The 20,097-nt window shown below is 52.5% G+C and overlaps 1 protein-coding gene across 8 annotated transcripts in view; it reads left to right on the forward strand.

The window, feature by feature from the left end:
* The first annotated feature begins 45 nt into the window (after window positions 1-45).
* The window catches only part of si:ch211-200p22.4 (phosphatidylinositol-binding clathrin assembly protein), a 28,419-nt gene continuing 8,367 nt past the window's right edge, over window positions 46-20,097 (forward strand). For 2 of the 8 annotated variants that reach the window (XM_057028097.1, XM_057028103.1), the window contains exons 1-11: window positions 47-1,233; window positions 7,155-7,297; window positions 14,087-14,162; window positions 14,245-14,347; window positions 14,726-14,819; window positions 15,257-15,368; window positions 15,481-15,587; window positions 16,713-16,754; window positions 17,837-17,857; window positions 19,211-19,296; window positions 19,385-19,508. In XM_057028097.1, coding sequence (XP_056884077.1) covers window positions 1,104-1,233; window positions 7,155-7,297; window positions 14,087-14,162; window positions 14,245-14,347; window positions 14,726-14,819; window positions 15,257-15,368; window positions 15,481-15,587; window positions 16,713-16,754; window positions 17,837-17,857; window positions 19,211-19,296; window positions 19,385-19,508 — 1,038 coding nt within the window. In that variant the 5' untranslated portion in view covers window positions 47-1,103. Of the gene's footprint in view, window positions 1,234-7,154; window positions 7,298-14,086; window positions 14,163-14,244; window positions 14,348-14,725; window positions 14,820-15,256; window positions 15,369-15,480; window positions 15,588-16,712; window positions 16,755-17,836; window positions 17,858-19,210; window positions 19,297-19,384; window positions 19,509-20,097 lie in introns of all 8 variants that reach the window. The other 6 variants (XM_057028099.1, XM_057028104.1, XM_057028100.1 and 3 more) reach the window with 6 other exon arrangements.

Genomic DNA, 20,097 nt, shown 5'->3' on the forward strand with positions numbered 1-20,097 from the left:
CTGAAGGCAGCACAGTTGTGAGATCAGCTGATTTTTCTACGCTGCCATTTTGTCCGGCTGTGAAGCGACCAGCCAGTCAGTCCGCACCGAGAAACCACTGGCGACACTCCGCCAGCCGAGCGGGACTGTCGGTGGGGGTTTTACCGAAGCCAGTTTTCCACTGAGCTGGCAGCCTCATGACAACAGCGACGGAAACAACCCAGCCCACAGTGGTGCCCTTTCTGACTTCACGGCTCCGGTTCTTTTGTCAAGACTTCCGACACTCGCTCCTCGGCTCGCGGCTGCCTGCTGTTAGCTTACCCCGCTAAGCTCGGCTAACGCCCGCCGCTCCTGGCGTCTCGCCTCACGGCTGGAAAAGCTGCCCCTGTCCCGGTTGTCATTCTCGCGGTCTACCCTTCCAAACCCCGGACAATGCGCCGCTCTTTCCCCGGTGACTTTTCACGGCCGAGGGGTGGTTTACCGCACACTTTCCCCGGCGACCAGTGAGTGCTAACCGGCTCCAGCTAACAAGTTGACGTGGAGGAAGAACTCGGATTGTTGTCGGCGTCCTCCAAGCTGTGAATACTTTTCTTTTTTTTTTTGCCTTCGCCAGGGGTGATTCCCTTTTCCGTCATCCCCGGCCAACACCGTCCAGGTTACAGTCGAACCAGCAAATTAGCTATGTTAATTTGTGGCCGGAAAGTAATTCCAAGTGTTGAATTCCACAGCGGGACTCTTTTCTGGTTCGATTACTGCAACGGAAACATTAGCTAACACGAACTAGCCCGGATTAGTGTCGCCGTTATTAGGTAGATAGAAAAAAAGAAAATCGGCAAATTGACTTCGAAGAGGACGGATTGTGGGCGGCTGTCGTCTGGCACGATTTTACATCCGATTATCGATCACTTCTGAGGAGACGTGACCGGTTCCGCGCACCTGGAAGCGACGCGCTGATCACCTGCGCGTCTTGGGATTGATTTTTTTTTTTTTTTTTTTATAATTAATTTTGGTTTTCTTCACCCTTTTTCCCCCCCTGCTTTGAGAATTGATCCATTCTTCGGATCGTTATTATTCCGCGCGTCTGTCTAGGTGATCGGCACAGGGAAGAGGGCCAGATCGGAGCCATGTCGGGCCAATCGATCACGGACCGCATCGCGGCGGCGCAGCACAGCATGACCGGGTCAGCCATCAACAAAGCCGTGTGCAAGGCCACCACGCACGAAGTCAGCGGGCCCAAGAAGAAGCACCTCGACTGTGAGTGTTCCTTCCCTCGTCGTGCCTGCATTCCTTTACATCACATGGGACAGGTTATACAAGGCTGAAAGTAAACACGTGTGTCGATCCACCCGGGCCCGGTGGCCGGTGACCCACACTTGTGACCTTCTCCTGAACTCGCAGGACTCCGGGTTTGGGGCTGGATCTGGTTAAAAGCCACCCCAAGGGTGAGTCTTTTTAGTTGGTGAAAGGGTCTGAGCTTTTTGACCTTGAAACGTTAAAGTTCTAGTGGTCGAGTAAGAGGTGTGAGAAGATATGGACGCTCCAGGATTTGATGTGATCTATTATTTTGTGATCAAGACGACAACCACACACCAACAGAGGCACAGGTTGGCGCCGCCGGTTGGCCGTGGGGCTAACCTGCTGAGGTTAGCTAACGTTGGCGTCCCGCAGGTGCATCGCGTGGAGGACGGACTCCTCAAACCCGGCGCTGGTGTTTCGGTAAACAAACCACTCGAAGGTTGCTGGGTGTGGGTAGAATGAGCCGCCAAGGAAGGAAATCTGGCACTTGTGGCTGGAAGGACGAGGAGCCGAGCAGCTGTTTCTCCCCAGAACGCGCTCCCTCACTCTGCTTTATTAATCACCGACGGCGTCTGCACATTTCATCTATGATCCGTTCCGCCGGCCCGATCCAGCCTCGCTACACGCGTCGATGTTGAATATTCAGCCCGTCGCCGCTTTTGAAATGGTTGCAACAGGTTCCTGTTGTGCAGATGTTTATTCAAGTCAGACACAAAGGAGCAGTTGCTTTCATCAGGCCTGTCAAGGTTCCGAGGCAGCTTTAAAAGCCTCACTTCTTACGTCCCAGACCCGTCTCCCGGCACGTCCACTGGCTCCCGAGGAGCTAAATAGGAAGGTCGGCGTTCAATCTCGCCCTCGTCGTGCTCGTCAGCTGCTGACGCTCCACAAAAGTTGGGCCGTCCCCCGACCTTCGCCGCCGCCCGCGCCTCTTCCGGCTTAATCATTGTGGTCTATCGATTTCTGCACCGGGGGCATCGGCCTCGCTACCGTGGGGCGAAACCAGCCGGCCCGCCTCCCACAAGAGCCTCGATTGTGATGTTTGCCTGCTTGGTGACGTCGCTGCGGGGGCGACGCTCCCCGCCGCCAGTTTCTGTGGGCGGCGTGGACACCGTAGCGGTGTCTGGTCCTGGATTCAGGTCGGTCATTCATTACCCTGTTCTCCAGGCAGCCAGCTGGTCCAGCTGCTTCATGGCTGCTGTGTGATTTCAGCAGTAGTCTGAACAGTTAGCTTGGGTCTCGCGCCAGCGCTCTTCCACACGGGTCCTTGTTCGCCCCGCCCCCTCGCTGGCGCGCTTTCACCAGGAACCGCTGCCGACTCGCACCACGGCGGCGCCTTTGGCTCGGGACCAGAAAGCCTTTGAGCGCCGCACGTGTGGGAGGTCTGATGTTGGCGCCCGCTAACGACCGAACTAGCAACACATTAAAGTGGCGAGTGTGAGACGCAGGTGGAAAAGTGTTTGTTCCTGCACATTGTGGGAGTAAAGCCAGTCAGGGAGGGGGTTTCATAGCATGCGGGTCTATTTTCACACCCCGTCCGGGGACGCCAGGAGTCCAGGTGCGCGTGGCGAGGCGGCTCCTTTCCTCTCCGGCGTCATTGAAACGCCGATCAGTTCCCCATCCCAAAACCGGCCCCGCCGTTGCCATGGCAGCCACTGCGTTAAACGCTTTAGGAGGAGACGCCCGACGGCTGAATCGGCGCTCTGCGCCCACACGCTCTTGCGAGCGGTGGATCCTCTGAGCGCCGTGTCGGGTGCGCCGTTATTGAGGTCACTTTCAAGCGTTGTGCTCAGCAGCAGCTGCGACGGTCGCGGGAGCTTAAAACGGCGCTCCGCATCGCTCGAACCAGCCGGCCGAGCCGCCGGCCTCCGCGTCCTCTATGGCGCCGAGTTTAACCCAACTTTAAAACTAGGCTACGCTTGCGTGGCAAATTTCTACGGCGCTAGCATATTCCCCCACACGTAGCTTTTTGAATGGTTTCGACTGTCGGGTCACCTTGACACATTTGTGCCGTGTGTGTGTTTAAATAGTGCAGGCGTTGGGTTGCAGATGCATTTGTTCCCCCCCCCCCCCCCCCCATGATCAAACCAAGTGCGCAGTAAATGTCACGATGGAGAATTTACGTCCTGTCTCTGCAGCGGAGACGTCCACGTGGCTTCTTGGGGCGAGGGTGCGCGACAGAAGTGAAAGTGAAACTTTAAATCCAGATCGGGGAATCGATCGCCGATCAGAAGAACAAAAATGAGCTTTTATGAAAAAAACGTTACACCAGAAGTTGACCCGAACCCGACGTGTCTATCATGCGGCCCCGACCGCCCTGCTGCAGGGTGTAGCTCGCTCGCCGCTGTGCCGGCCTTTGCTGCTATCGGTGCACAGCTGGACGGCCTCTCCCTGGCTGTGGAGCAGAGATAGGCCCGGTTCCTAGCACCTGCCAGGAGAACAAGCCTGCTGATTGTGTCTAGAGGTCCTGCTCCAAGCCCGACCCAGAGGAACGTGCAGCTCCTGTTCAATGTGGGTGGTTCTGTGAGGGCTGGTGATCCCAAATGTCCTTTATGGAGACTCAGCTGAGCAGTGGGCTGATGTTTGCACAATACCTGGTGCTGCTCCTGTCTGTTCGGGAACGCTCGGCGCTTCTGTCACGGTCCCATTCCGACGTCTGGTTATTTTTAGCCGTCTTCTCTCTGGAGCCTTTCCTGGGCGCCGCTGCCTGTTTTCCTTCCTGTATTCTACCTGTTTGCGCTTCCATTCATCCGCCTGCTATTCTCTCACTCACAGGCGCGTTTCTTTAACGTCAGGGCGGCAGACGTTCCCGCCCAGGGGCGCCGACTTCAATAACATTCACTTGAGAAGACTTTTCCCATGAAGGAGACGTCGCTGGAACTGAGCGACTCTGTCTGTGCCTAATTTAGTCTATTTCTGTCGTTCTGTGCGACTGAGACGCAGGCGAAAACACTCGCTTAAGACCTTTGGGAGGGAATTAAACCTATACAGCTAATTCTAATTCATTAATTGCCAACTTTCTGCTGTCTTTCCTCGCCGCTTCTGTTTTTTTGCCCCCTGCTGTGTGTGATTGCATCGGAACTCTTGGAAGATTAAATGAGCAGTACCTCAGACTTCTATTTCCAGACCACATGGAAAACCGCCGCACTAAAACCGATGGTCGTGCGGCGATACATACGTATATATAATATATGCGTTTGAGCTGCCACACCGGTGGAATTTCAACAAGCTGCTTTTGCCCGAGGGCTTATGGAAAGCTGGGGCGGAGCTGAGGGCTGAAGCAAACCGGACCGCCAGGCAGCACGTGCACAACTGTAGGTGTCCTTGATCTGCCAGCTCGCTGCGAACGCCATCGAAATTTGCATCGGCGCGCCACAAAAGGAGCCTTTAAGTCCGGGCGCTCGTCGCTGCCCCACAGGCCGGTCTGGATGTGGTATTTAAACTGTTGCGTAATGTCGACCTCGCGCAGTCCTTCCCGTAATCTGTCGGCGTTGGCCGAACGAGCGCTGTCCGGGTCAAACGCCCCGGCGCTCCTCTCTGATAGAGGTTTCTGTTATCAGCGACGTGACAGAACAGCCCCAGAGTAACGTCCCCATCCAGACGCACCTCGTGAATGCTGAACGCCGAGCAAGGAAAAGGTCACTCTGATGGGATTCCCGCCCGGAACAACGCAGCCGTTGGATCGCTTCTGCCAAAGGGACCGGCGTCTCGGCGTCGCCCCTCTTTCAGTCTCGGCAGAATACATAAAGTTCCTCACACCTCTCAGAAGGATTTGCGGGGGGAGGCCTTCTTTTCACGCCAAAGCTGGCGACAGACAGTAGAAGGGGGGGATTATTTGAAGATGCTAGACAATATGCTGGGTGTTAATCTTAAACAGACTGGGACTGCACCTGGTGTCTTTTGTGTCTGCTTTTCTGCACATCCGCTGTCAGCCCGCCGCTCCTGCAGCCTCTGAAGGGAGGGAGGTGGACTCTGTGGTTGTGACCCCCCCACGCTCAGGCAGCACGTGTCAAACGGTGCTTCCTCCGGTCGGAGCAGAACAGAGCCGACGATGGTGTCGCTCTGATGACACAGTCCCGGCTTGTATTAAAGCCACGTCTGGGTCCAGAACCGTCTGTTCAGGAATTCCAACTATGTGTGTCTGACCTTTGCTCGCTGGACAAACGTGTCAAATGCACACGGGCCGCCACTGATCCCCAGGCCGGGTTTACACAGGAGTCAAGATGGGATTGAGAGGCCCGACTGGCTGGACTGGACGTCCACGTGGGTGGTCGTTTATATGTGACCCGTTCTTATTCAGCGCTATTGCTAGCATGCTGCGAGTTGCCTGAAAAGACGTGGAGGAGAATCCATAAACAATCAAATCCGTTTCTGTGGAGGGCAGAAGCTTGAAGAGCCAATGGAGGGTGCACGAGTTTCAGAGGGTTCCCGAGTCGACGGCGGGTTTTGCTGCTCTTGATTTAATCAGGAAAAATGTGTAAAATGGTAGTCGGAGCAATCTGCAGTTACTTCCAATCAAGGCTGAGGGTGTTGGGGGGTGTTGGAAGCAGGTGGAGGAAAGGGGGGGCTTTTCTGCTGGATGGAGAGATGAGAAGAACGCAGGTGGTGGGTGGCCAGTGAAGTGGGAGGAATGCGCCGCGCCGCGTGATTCCTGATCAGATGAGCTGCCCCTGCTGCTCCTTTGTCCCCCGGTGTCAGGAAATCCCTTCTTACAGCTCCAGGCGACGGGCAACAATGGGTCCGGGATGAGAAGGGAACCAGTCAGTCAGCTGTTGAGAATGAGATCAGATTCACTCCGCAGTCAGCCCGTCCTCCAAACCCCGGCGCGGGATAGACGGTGACTGGAATTCTCTCGCTGGTCTGGAATCAGCCGCGTCCCTTCTTGATTAAGTCGCAGCGTGCGGCGTTTTCAGATTTCCACAGCAGCATCCCACAGACCCAAGCGGGCCTTTTTTAGCCGTCCCTCGCGCTCCAGACCTGATGGAAAAAACATGAGCTCTGTTTTTGAAGCTGTAGGCGGATGGAAGCGGCCTGCGGCGAGATGCAGAGGGAGCGCCGCGCGCGAGATGATCGATGGCACCGCGTTGGCCGCCGCGTCCCGGCCCGGCTCTCGACAGCGTTAATACATTAAGCGAGAGGGGACGAGTTTTATCGAACAAGCGCGCCATGATGAAGCCTCCTGACTGGACTCGCCTCGCTCCAGCGGGCCAACGACGACCCGTTTCCGTAGTTACCAGGTGCGTGAGGCGGCGGAGCGTCAAGTCCCGTGGCGGCGAACAAAAGAGTGGTGATGGGAAGAGGTGGAAGGTGCAGGACAGGAGGAAAATGGAGCCGCCTGGAGTCTGTGGGAATGCTGTGTATTGTGTCCGTGCTGCCCACCTGTGTTCCCAGTTAGAGCGAGTACAACAGCAGCGTTCAGGAGTACCACCAGGAAAACTGGTTGGAGTATTTTCAACCCAATAAGCCACTAAAAAGACAGGTTCACCTGTGAACAACCTCTTCTCACTGTAATAATACGACTTTTCAGAGGGAAAAGAAGGTTTCTCGACAGCAGCTCTTCATGTGTGCAGGAAATGCGTGAATATAATCTGACACCTGCTCTGGTGTTGCACTTCAGCGTGACGCCGTCTGCACGAGCCCCTTCCCACACGTGTTTTCTGAGCCTGTCGGTTCAGGAACTTTCGGAGCCGAAACGTTGAATTTTCCTCCAGCTTCGGCGCTTGAATGACACCTGAACTTGGCTCGTCTCCGGAGAAGTTTGGAGGAGGTGGAGGTTAATAACTGCCTCTGTCTGTGTCTCTGTCTCCGTCTCTGTGTCTGTGTCTGTCCTCGCTCTGCTTTGTTGTGCGATTAATCCCCCCCCCCCTCTCTCCCATTGCCAGATCTCATCCACTGCACCAACGAGATGAACGTGAACATCCCCCAGCTGGCGGACACGCTGTTCGAGCGCACGGCCAGCTCCAGCTGGGTGGTGGTCTTCAAAGCCCTCATCACCACTCACCACCTCATGATGTATGGAAACGAGGTAGGAGGCTCACACAGACCCCCCCCCCCAGAGCAGTCGAGGCAGCATCGCTACATTATTGTTGTTATATTGGAATAGACGCTGATTTGCACATCTGTCAGCATTAGCACCACATGGGTTTCAGATGGCACGTGCACGTTGGATGGGAGCTGCTACAGATTGTGCACAGCACGAGGAAATTGATTCACATCTGTCGAGATGAGAAAACGGTCGATTTGCAGGTGCCAGGAAATGGATTCATCAAAGTTTGCGGGAGGACGTTCGTTTTAATTGTGATTTCTGATCGCGCCTAAAAAAAAGGTTGTGACGGGCGAAAAACACCCGTTTAGGCGGACAGCAGCCCTTCGGATCGGGAGAGAATAATCTTGTAATTGTAGTAATTTCTCGGATGGAAATTGAGTGCGCTTCGTTTTCAGAATGCAGATTAGCCGCGCTGCTGTAGCTCTCGCTCCACTTTGATATTCAAATAGACGGCTTCCATCCCTCATGTAGCGCCTGCGTTTATTTGATGAAGACAACAAAGCCCCGACTGTTGCTCTAGAAGATGTACGATCCCTTGACACTTTAGCATAGGTGATGCGTTCTATACGTTACTCTGGTCAAGTACTCGATGCTTTACCGACAACCCCAACACACGGGGATCGATCAAGCTAGCTAGGGTCGCTTCTTAGCTGGACTTTAAATGTCATCGTCGCCGTTCAGTGGTGATGCTGGGGGTCCGAATGGCCCGAACTGTTCCAGAGAACGCTAACGATTTGCTGGAATCTCCACATTGGGGCTCAGCGGTCCCACTGAAAGAGAGATTCCCTCTCTGCCACTGCGTTTGGGCCGTACCAAAGTTAGAGGAGCCCCTCCTCGACCCGCTTCTCACCCCACCACCCAGTTTGTTTAAAATCCACAAAGTTGCTTTAGCGTAACACTGCTAACAGACAGGATTGCAAACAGAACCTCAATGGTGAGCTCACCCCGCCCACATTCCTGCCTAATTTTCGCTCAGGCCGGGGACGCAGTTTTTCCTTGTTTAGCAACGACCGGTTGTGTTGTCAGACTTCTCCTTTTTTGGTTCCCTTTGTAATCACGTTTACTTCCTCTAAAAAGACCGGGTAAAGGTCAGTTTGTATGAAAGAGGCTTCTGAACCGGCCAACGCCCACACGGCTCCTAGGCTGATTAGAGTCCAGATAAAATACAAACGATGTGCAAACGTGGACGTTGTGACGATCAGAGAGAGCAGAGGTGGTTTTTCTTCCACCGTGTCCTGATGGTTGGACGCTGCGCTGAGAGTCTCTGTCGCCTGCATCCATCAGGGATGTCAGGATGGTGGTACAGGCTCAGCCCCCCCCCCCCTCCTCCGGCTGAACCATCCATTATATTCGGGGTCAGGTAAAAGGCCGGCCATAAAATTAGAGAGCACGTCCCCACAATGACTGGGGTCAATAGACCGTACGCTCCTTTTCAGACCAACACAGAACGGTTCCAGCTCAGCAGACGCCCCAGCTGTGATGAATTGTTGGGGTAAATAGCGGCACATGCTAACGCGCGTGTCTGACCTCATGACCTTACTATGCAGGTAACAGCCAGACTGCGTTTAAATGTCCCAGCGTCTCCTGTGTGTGTCTACGCTCCCCGCGAGGCTTGAATCCCCGTCCCTACATTCTGGGGCGATATCAATTGTCAGCGCGGGTCAGCGTCTAGACGATAGGTCAGTATGTACTGAAAACAATAGCCCAGGAAACCCCAAACAATGGCTTTGAGATCCACGCCCCCTCAGCTTCAGGACTCTGATTCAGCCTCTTCAAGAAGCTGCATTCCTGAAGAATTCCTCCACCTAATAATGGAAGGCTTTCAATGTCAGGAATACAGTAACAGGAAAGATTTAGCATATTGTTCTACTACTACAGCTGTCGGGAACAATGAGGTTTGTTAAATATCAGCAGCTGCAGCTCAGCGTTTCCATCCCTCCTTCCTTGAATAGGTGAAGAATAAAATAAGAGGAGCTCTTCGGCTGGAAAACAACAACCTCGCCCTGTCTTCAGAATCGCTTTCTCAGGAACAAGGGTGGGGTTGAGTTAGAGTGAAGGCGTGGGAGTGCACCAAAAGTAAAGGCCGTAGGCGTGTAGCAGACGGGGACAGAGTGGCGAGGACGCAGGTGAAAGTGCTGATGGAAGCAGGACAAGCTGCTCTTGTTTTCTATCTGTTTGTGCGCGTGCGTGCGTGCGTGTGTGTGTGTGTGTGCGCGCAATATCATAGACTGAGTCGCCATCAGTGTCACTCATCACAAAACAATGCTGTTTGTTTCAGTGACATCACTTTTGCCTCGTCAGCGCTTCCTCTGCTGATCAAGGACGCACACAGACGCAGAAATACACACGCCAGGTTCTTGTACTTGCTACATACCAAAATAGTCCTTCTACTAGCAAAGGGAAGACATTTTGGCCAGTTCGCACAAATTCAAGTGAGCTTTTTGAGGGTTGGGATGGATTTAAGGTCAGGTCGGGTTAGCTAGGACGGTTAGGGTAAGTCCTCACAAAGATAGAAATACAAGGATGTGTGTGAGAGATAAGGGGGAGATTCAAAACGAGTGAGAAGGCAATGAAAGGTGGGAAAAAACACAAGCGATAAAGGATAAAAAACTGCTGACTCAAGCAAGGACGGAGGATATCTGTGCACGCCAGAGGTCACCCCGACTCTAACCGGGGTCACTTGTGATAATCACAAGTGCCCAGATGCACCCTCACACACCCTCCCTGTCAGCAGCTGGCGTGGCGAACATAAGGATGATGTGTGGAGGCAGGCTGTGTGTGTTCCAGACTGCTGCTTATCTCCAAACATCCTATTAAAATGAAGCCAACACTCCCACGAGGAGCTGTCACTCTCCCTGCCTCTTTTATGCACTTCCTGCCAGATAGGTTTTTCCCAACTTGCGTAAATCTGCTGTGTCTTTGTAATCGATACATATAAAGTGTGTGTCTGTGTGTGCGCGTGCAGCCGCGAGCAGGCTCAGCCATCCACACACTTGTTAGCAGCTGCTAGCTTGAGGAAGAATCTCCCAGTTAGGCGTGTCTGTAGCTATTTGGTTCTTTTCTTTGTCTTGGAGTCAGGATATTGATTTAGTGTGTCTGCTGGTAGAGGAGTGTGTGATTTATAATTGAAGCCCCTCCCCAGACCCAGGCCATCTTTTATTACATGTGAGGAGGCGCAACTGAGCCTTGAAGCGGCTCTGTTGCGCTGCAGAAATAACATCTTTCGAAAAAACATGAAATCCTCCCGTCATTCCAGAGTCTAGCCTCCGGTGGAATCGGGATCGAGCGGAATACGGACGTTGACCAATCGGCGAGCGATTCCCTGCCTCTGTCCGGTTCCCGGTTGTGATATTGAAGGAGGGAAAAGGTCGCAACCATGTCCGCTTAGCCGCTCTTATGCTAAACCTCATTTTAAGCAGCCGACCTGTTTCTGTGACGACTCGCGTCAGCTGCATCGCCGTGGCGCCGAAGTCGCTCCGCTGGCGGCGCGGCGCCCACGCGGCGTTAACCTTGGAGGCTCGCGCTGACGCGGCCGCTCTCGACCGCTGCTTAAGGCCCAACTCTTATCCCGTCCTTCCCAGCCCCTCTCACCGGTGGCTAATCCTGCATTCAGCGGTCAATCGCACGACAAGGAGCGAGGAACGGCACTGTGGGAGAATCCCACTCGGTGTGTGCGTGCGTGCGTGCGTGCGTGCGTGCGTGCGTGCGTGCGTGCGTGCGTGTGTGTGTGTGTCAGCACGCTTGCGTAAGAGCTGCTTCCATTCAGCCCGATCACGACTCTTGCCTCTCGTCTGAGTCATCACCTTTCATCGGCTTCGCAGTCGCTTTTGGAGATTTTATTTCTTTTAACGTTTGAGAGCGACCCAAACAAAGTTTCCCCGCGAAGGCCTCGCTCAGGAAGCTGCTTTATTTAGAGTCGTTGCTTTACGTGGCGGTTGCAGGTCAACGGCAGCAGAGCCGTCTCCTCTGGTGTTTGTTGTTCGGCGGCGCTCGCTCTGGCCCAGATGAATAAATTCCGAGGTCAGTGTGCACAGCGAGCACGGCCCAGCCTCTCGGTGAATTATTAAACCTGAGGGAGCATCTGGGGGGAAGCCTGAGGTCTGATTTGAATTCATTTATGGGTCTCGCTTAATTGTTTATCGGCGGCATCATTCAGATGAAGCGGGCCGTCGGAGCGCTTTTCGTGCGCTCGTTATTCAAAAACACGGGCTCGTTCGCCTCGGCGGGAAAAAGAATCCAGACCGGATGTTTAAAACATCAGGATTCAGCTCCAGCCTCACAATAACCTCAACAATCAAGAGGGAGAGAAAAGACACCTCAAGGCAGCCGCGGTGTGTTCAGTTACTACGGAAACCACCAGCTCACAGACGTTGCAGCGCATCGGAAGGAAGATGCCAAGAACGCGGAGTGAAGGCTCCCTGATCCAAACCTGTTAATTATACATGGCGTCTTCTGATACCGTCGCAGGAATTTTGAGGGCAGAATCGACGGCTTCCTCTGTAGATCTGCTCCGTCTCCTCCGTCGGCTCGTAATCTGTGAAAAGCATCTTTGTCCCGGCTGAATAATCCAGGACTCGGCGTCTCTCTCAGCCTCTCGTGCGCAGTTCTATATATTCCTCCCTTTTGTTTCCCGTATCCACGCATTCGTGTGGTTTCTCTTCGCCCGCCTTCCTTTTGGACGCTCCGGGGGACCCACAGACTCCGCTCAGATGGACTTCTGGGGAAGTCTCTGCACAAGAAGAGCGCCATACCCCCCCCCCCCCCTGCTGCTCCATTTTCCTCTGGACCACACTGCAACACACAATGAAGCCTAATTTTATCTCTGAGATGTTCACAACCAGCTGGATGGAAAAACCGTTTGCTTTTGAAAGCTGTCGGGGACAAACTGCAGCGTTGAGCCACCCTCGCATCCCACCCCTCTTTCTCCCGAACTGCACCAAAATGAAAGCGGTTTCCCATCAGCCCAGTCCCTGTGGTGCCCATGCGGTTCTTTGAAATGTGTGCAGCAGTTTTTATGGCGAACGGGCAGGGGCGGGGAAAGATTTATTAACAGTGGAAGGGTCTTATCGTACCACTGAGGAGGCAGTTTGGCTCAGTTTGGCTTTCATGCTAAGCTATCACAGTGATTGTGTGAGTTCTATTAGCATGCTAGCTGTAGCTCTAAAAAAACTGCGTTTACATGTTAATACTGAATCCAGCTTTTGTCCAGTGCTGCTCTTGCCGTGCCTCCACAACCATTAAAGTTCATGAGCTGCTGTTCTGGCCGCCTGATTTCTCTCTCTGGGAGTTTAAAAGCCAGCTCACGGGCTGCTCCAGCAAAGTTTTCTTCCCACACTACAAACATAAAATCAGGCTATCCAGCGCCCGCGAGCCTGCTTGCTCCCTCGACCGCACACATTCTCGGGCGCTCCGACACAGCCAGTCGAAGCTGGTCGCCTGCCAGGCGGAGAATTGGCAAACTGGCAAATCTCAGATCATTTCAAGTCTTTTGGACATGCAGATGCCGTTGGGGAGTCTGAGGCCTGGACTTCCCACAATGGTGGACGATGACCAAACCTTGGGGTTACGGAGCAGGTTAGGCCACATTTTTCCACAGCTGCCTGTTCCTGCCATGCTGCCTGATCCTGTTAAATCCACCCTGTAATTAATAGTTTAGAGAAGAAAGTTTAGACAAATGCCCGAGGAGTCTTTCTCATTTTCAGATTTTAAGCCGAATCCACAAGGAGCAGGAACTAAGAGTCGGGAGCCTGGAAGAGTCTCGTCTCTGCAGGATTAATTAGCAGCAGACAGAAGATTGATTTTAAATTTGGATGGAAGCGTTTGAAGGCGCCATAAGAGCTGATGAACTGACGCTGGTTGTCATTAAAACGCTGCATCTGGATGGAATAGTGGAGTGTCACCTACTGTACCGGCGGGGGTGGTTTCACGAGCATGTTTGGGTGGGAGAAGTGGGCAAAAGATCAGGAAAGGTCCCTCCGATGAGCAGGCAGCTTCTTCTGGAGCCTTTTTTGGGAAGAAAATGCCAGCGATGGCGTGAATCAGCACTTTCAGGAGACGAGTTGAGCCTCCGATTTGATCTCATTAACATTTTGACGGGGTCATTCCAGACCCGTTTATTATATTGTGTTGCATCTCCTGCCTCTCCTCAAAGGTTAATAATTTCCTTCTGACTACTCCGTCTCTCCGTTTGTCCCTCGCCGGTTCCTTCTTTTAAAAAGTCCTAATAAATGACGCCGGGGGGGGGGGGCTAATCTTTAAACACGGTCGGCTCCGCTTGAAGCCGGGTAGATGGCCGATGTCGAACCGCGTCGAGCAGCAGGCCGAGCGGTCTGAAGGCGCCGTTTAAATCCCTGCGTCAGCGCTCAAATGGAGACAAAGCGAGGAGACGATTCACCGGCACCGTTTAAACATCCGGACAGATTAAAACGGGCCGTGGCCCCGAGGCAGCCGTGCCATTCTTCATCGTAAGCCGGCGAGTAATGTGCGTCCGCCATCACCATTAGCCGTCTTTATCTGTGCGATGAGCTTCTGAGCGAGAGCCTTCATAGGGCGGCCTTTAACGGGACGGCGCTCCGGGCCGTTGACTGTGCACTTAAGATGGATAATGTGAGTTTACTCAGTGGAAAGTTCTGCTGTCTTTGGGTCGGGGGCTGGCTTTTTTCCTTCAGATACTGCGTCTTACCGCGACACACGTGACCCATTTCTGTTCCCTCCTTCCTTCCTCGACTCCTCGCCAAGCCTTTCTCCTCTTCTCCCTGCTCTCTGCAGCGCTTCATCCAGTACCTGGCCTCCAGAAACACTCTGTTCAACCTGCACAACTTTCTGGATAAGGGAGCTCTGCAAGGTAGGAGAGCCGCCTTCCCAACGGAGCTGAGATTTATGCTAATGTCCATGGAGGACTGTAAAACGGAGCCCCTCTTCCGCAGGTTACGACATGTCCACCTTCATCAGAAGGTACAGCTACTACCTGAACGAGAAGGCCGTGTCCTACCGACTGGTGGCTGTGGATTTCACCAAGATGAAGAGAGGGTAAGAGGGCCAAAACTGCCGTCTCGCTTAGAGGGCCACAAAAAACAACCCTTTCAAAAGTGCCCATTTGAGGGAGGGACGCTCCAGCTTCAAGGTCGGGCTCGACAATGTGACGCAAATGTGCGCTGCTGGGTGAACTAAACGGCTTCTGGCTTTCGTGGAAGAAAATGTCAGCTTTATTCCTGGAGGTTTTCTTGGCAAAACCATCCTGTGAATAAAAAATGTCTGCTCCCAACCTCAACACAGCCATTATGGCACAATTATACCTTTTGGAACGACCGTTATTTTCTCCGTTTTCCCCTCCTGTGTCAACATGTTCTCGCAAGCTTTTCCCTCAGAAAGCCTCTGTAATGGCGCCCGCGTGCTCTGTCCACTCAGGATCGATGGCGTGATGCGCACCATGAACACGGAGAAGCTGATTAAGACGCTGCCCATCATCCAGACCCAGCTGGACGCTCTGCTGGATTTCCAGGTACTGTTGTTGATTTAAATTCCAATTAAAATGTAAATTGAGATGAAACAACAGTTTACATGATTTGACTCCTCCTGTGTGTGTGTGTGTGTGTGTGTGTGTGTGTGTGTGTGTGTGTGTGTGTGTGTGTGTGTGTGTGTGTGTGTGTGTGTGTGTGTGTGTGAGAGAGACAGGGGAGAGGGGGGCTGGTTTTAGGGATTTCATGTGTCTGATAGAAAAGAAATTCTGCTGGAACTTCTCATTGGAATGCGTCCGTGTGTGTTTGCGAGTGTGACTGTGTGATGGTTTTCCTGCCTAAAGTGACATTTTCTCTCCGTGTTCTCTGCTGCTGGTGTTTCGTAGAATAAAAGATGCGTTGTTTTTGTTTGTTTTTGGATGTTTGAAGCGCTGCATTGAGGTAATATGATTGAAACTCCAGAGCTCGTTGTCTTCCTCAGGCCAACCCTAACGAGCTGACCAACGGGGTGATCAACTCGGCCTTCATGTTGCTCTTCAAAGACTCCATCAGGCTGTTTGCTGCGTACAACGAAGGGGTCATCAACCTGCTGGGTAACGCACTCCCTGGTTCTCAGGCAGCCGGCCGGCCTCCTGATCCGTTTCCCCCCTCCCCAGCTTTGTTTTTCCCAACCTGCTGACGGGTTCTTGTGGTCTGTCTCCACAGAGAAGTACTTTGACATGAAGAAGAACCAGTGCAAGGACGCGCTGGACATCTACAAGAAATTCCTTTACAGGATGACAAAGTTGTCGGAGTTCCTCAAAGTGGCCGAGGTAAAGATGGTTTCCAGCCCCAAGCAAGCCGAGATGATGTATCGCCCGCTCGGGTTGATGTTCCCTACAGTTTTACCCCCCCCCTCCCCAAAGATGGAGGACGTAGTTAGACGCTTCGTTAGCTACCTCTCCCCCGTTCCATCCTAATCCTCTCTTGTCCCGCTTTCCTCCCGCCTCTCCTGACAGAGACGGATAGCCGAGCGGCCCTCCTACACCCCCCCCCCCCCACACACACACACACACACACACACACACACACTCCTGGGAGAGAATAAATGAATAAAAGATGCATCTATAGACAATGGTGGTTAATTAAAGCCACATTAAATGAATAATTACACTTAAATTCTTGTCGTTTTAAGACTAATATTCAACCTGTCCCGTTTAGGCTTTTTTATGATGAGTATTGTTCAGAAACAAAGCGTCGGGGGCTCTCTGGCAGAGAAGATAACGCAGGAATCGAACTCCCTGCTTCTGTTATTTATCAACAGAACCGCCCCCGTTTGAAAATGAGCTGCCCAAAATCAATTCATCAGCCTTTTTTGGGTTATTTTTCCCTCCTTTTGAACTGTAAAATCATGTCAGACGTGGGTGCAACAGCAGCAGTTGGGTGTCACACATTCGGCCCGTGAGGCTCACGCGCCGTGCCCCCCCCCCCCCCCCCCCCCATCCGTGGGCTGATGTTTCATGATCACTTTTGGGTGGGAATAAAAGCTGCAGCTGGCTCCTTTTATCGCGGTGGAAGGTGCTTGTTTCAGATTTGCTGCCATTTTTCTGTTCAGGACTTCATGTTCATCTTCCACACACTCGTCCGTCCCACTGGGGGATTCCATTCTTAATGGTTTGACGCGTCAGTTTAAATGTCCTCCTCAGTGTTGTCGCCATGACAGCGGTCCCTCATCAGTCAACTCGTCACTGTTTGATCATTGCTGTCACCCACACGGGGCAGAAACGTTTCACTGTTTATTTCTGTTTATGTTGTTGCTGCCACTGCATGAAGTAACGATTCCCCTGTTTCTTTTTCATTTTTTTACACATTTTCTTATTTTTCTCTCCCCCATCTGCCCCCCCCCCTTTTTTATTTTGTTTTTTCCAATTTTCTTGATTTTTCTTTAATGACCACAGCAAGTCGGAATAGATCAGGGTGACATCCCAGATCTCTCACAGGTCAGTGTACATCTCACCTTCCACTTCTTCTCCTCACCTGTCCGACTCTGCTGCTTCTACTCTCACGCCATTCCTGTCTTTCCATTAACACCACACATGTTTTCTTTGCTGTGCTCCCACCTCACAGCTCATTTCTACCGCATATATACGCGTGTTTAGCCATCGTTCACTTATTCTGTCTCCTCCTGCTCATTTTAATTTCAAACAGACCATCTCTGACCTGATCCCGAGGCGCGCTCACCTCTCTGGTTCATCTTTTTACAGTTGAAACACACAGCGTAGGTTTTACCATGAGGATTTGAAGGCTTTAACGACTGGGAGCAATTAGCTAAAGCCCGTGCTTGCTAAATTAGATCTGCGATACTGATGATCGATCCTGACCAGGACTTTGGATGGGGCTTTACTAGAACGAATGCTTCATTGTGGGGCGGGTTAATCTTCCTGCCCATAAAACACCGCGGCGCTGCTAATGACTAGCATCTTTAGCCATCGATGCAACTTTAGACCACTTTTTCCTGCGCTAATGTTTGAATAATTTGACCATCAGCGGACTAAATTTCCATATTAATGATGAGTTGGATAATGAGCATCTCATTCAAAACACAAACTCGTGCTTTAGATGGGAAAATATTTTATACTTGGAGACTTTAGTGCACATTTTTTGCCCCAAACCTCCCCACAAATCAGTTTTTTTAACCGCTAATCAGTCATCGAATGCAACTTTTCAAAGAGGTTAGGTAGTTTTGAACAAGGCTTTTCTAAAGAGTGCTTTTGTATGCGTCTTTTGTTACAGGTAACCGTAGCAACGCAGCCGACTAAGACCCTGTCATTTCCTCCTTCACTTTAACAGCAGTCGTGCAGTCTCACCACAAAAAAGAAACATTTACAACGCTGTCCAAAGTTTCCAGCGTGATTAATAACGATGCATGCGGTTTTTAATTATTCTTCAGCGTAGCGAACGCGGTGAAAATACAAAGCAGCGTAGAGACAAGCTGTTTCCAGCCTCAGCACAGTGTGACATGCATCCCTGAGAAACAGCTTGTTGCCGTTAAATAGACTCTTTCCCCTCTTGTTTGTCACAGAAAACAAAAGGATCTTACATTGTAGGTGCCGGGTTCCTTACTTGTAATGCTCCCCCCTCCTCCCCTGGGCTCATTTAACCCCCTGCATGAACACCGCGTGCACGTCTGAGACTACACACCGCGCACGCTCGCGGGCACGCATGGTTCTTCATCTCGGTGTGGAAGAATTTGCGAGCGCGTTAGCTCGGGGTGTGTTCGCTCACAAACGCTCGCACAGGTCTGGCTCGACAATCAAAAGGCCACCAAACCTCATGAATAGAAAATGAGGCATCGCCCATCCGCCCCGCCATCCCCGCCTGCATGCTCGCCGTGCCAAGTTTGGACCGGCTCACCCCCCCCCCCCCCCCCCCCCCCCCCCCCCTTCCCTCCGTAGGCGTTGCCTGTGTGTCGGCGAGGGTGTGATTCGGTTACCCGTGGAGGGAGGAGGAAGGAGGAATGGGCTTCCGCTGATGGCGGTTTTAATCAAAACGGCGTGGAGGGTGTCGGAGTCAATATTGACTGTGCACACACGAGGCCGTCTGACAGTTACAGATTGTCCTTTCTTGTTGCTGCAACAGTCTGGCAGGACTCAGCAGTCTGGGCAGCCAGTGAAGGGAGATCAGAAGTTAATACCTCTGCTTCTGGTGGATGGAAGGGCAGGCGAGACACCCCCCCCCCCCCCCACAAACCTGCTAATGTTGCCGCGCATCGAGGCAACAACTGATTATGCGCCACACAGCTGCGTTTCTGACTTTGCTCCTGCGGTTTCGGAGCGATAATGAGGTACCTAACGAGCAGCGAAGGCGGCGTTGTGCAATGCCGAACCTGAACTCGCAGCCGAGTTGTGTTTTCCTGCATTAGGCTAGCAACAATCCCCCGGTAACGGGCTCACAGACCCACCCATCTGGACCTTTGGAGGCCAGCTGCCTTCTACTGTGTCACCTCGCAGCAAATAAATCTGAGAGAAAGTGAAATCTATCTGTGTTGGGAAATGCATTAGCTTGGAGGTTAAGCATAATCCTCGGGTGGAATTAGACGTTTCTTTTGTGTCCGGAGGGACCGGCGGAGATAAGCAGAACAAATGGGAAAATAAAAGAAAGGACACAAACGATCACATTCTTCTCGTGTAGACTAGAGGTAGCAGGACCCCTCCACCTTTCCCTCCACTTTGTTCTTCAGCCTCCTCCTTTGTTCTCTCTCTACCGGGTATGCTAACACCGGGGGCTTTCTGCATGTTGCCATGGCTATTCTTGGAGCCTGATGTACTCTGCTACCTTCCTGTGAGAGCAACTAACTCTGCATGCGTCTGTGTGGGCAGGAGACTTTCCAACATAAAAGAAATCTCTGCTGAAATTATGAATCAATTACTGGGTTCCTTTGTCTTGCCTGGTCCAGGCCCCCAGCAGCCTCCTGGAGGCTTTGGAGCAGCACCTGGCATCCTTGGAGGGCAAGAAGACCAAGGAGCTGAACGCAGACACCAAGTAGGTGCCTCAATCTCCCCAGGTTCTCCTGGATTTCCAGGCCCGTACAAAAAGGAAACTAACGGGAACCGTGTGCGGTGCGTTGCAGAGCGTCCACCCTGTCCAGCGCCGTCAACTCTCTGTCCTCCACCGGCATTTCCTTCAGCAGGATGGACGAGAAGGAGAAGCAGCAGGCTCTGGAAGAGGAGCAGGCCAGACTCCAGGCTCTTAAGGTGACGGCTCCTTTATTTATTAAACCTCTTTGAAACCGGCCGCAGAAACTCTGTACCAGGTCAGAGAGTCACGCTATTTTCCCTCCACTCTTGATTGAAGCAGCTCTACAGAAGGTCCTACATAGAACAGGATTCACGAGGGATTCCCGTTTATTTCGGAGACCATGAGCAGGTGCTAACATCCCCGGTCTTTGAGTTTGTTCAGTCGGATTCTCCATCCGAGGACAAAAGCCGAGTCAGCGAAGAGCCGAGCGATGGAAAAGTCAAGTGTAAAACGTGTTGACATTTCCCGCTCCGGCCCTGGGGAGTCCCGTCTTACAGCACTCTGTAATTGAGTGGGAGCAGAAGCGGCTCCGCGGCGGGCGCACACGTGCCCGGTCTGGTGTAAAGCGTGCGAGAATCCTGGCAGAAATGAGCCACAACGTTTCTAAATGCTGTCGCCAGCGTCTGTGCGAGCCTCGCTGATCCGTGCGTACACTCGCAGATTAGCAGCACTTTGTGTCTGGAGGCCCTTTTTAGTCCAATGTCGACGCGTGAAGCCTCACAATACCGTCTTTACTGGATGGCTGCGTTTGTTTTAAGCAGCACA

The sequence above is a fragment of the Takifugu flavidus genome, chromosome 3 (assembly GCF_003711565.1).
Source record: "Takifugu flavidus isolate HTHZ2018 chromosome 3, ASM371156v2, whole genome shotgun sequence".
Classification (NCBI taxonomy): Eukaryota; Metazoa; Chordata; class Actinopteri; order Tetraodontiformes; family Tetraodontidae; genus Takifugu; species Takifugu flavidus.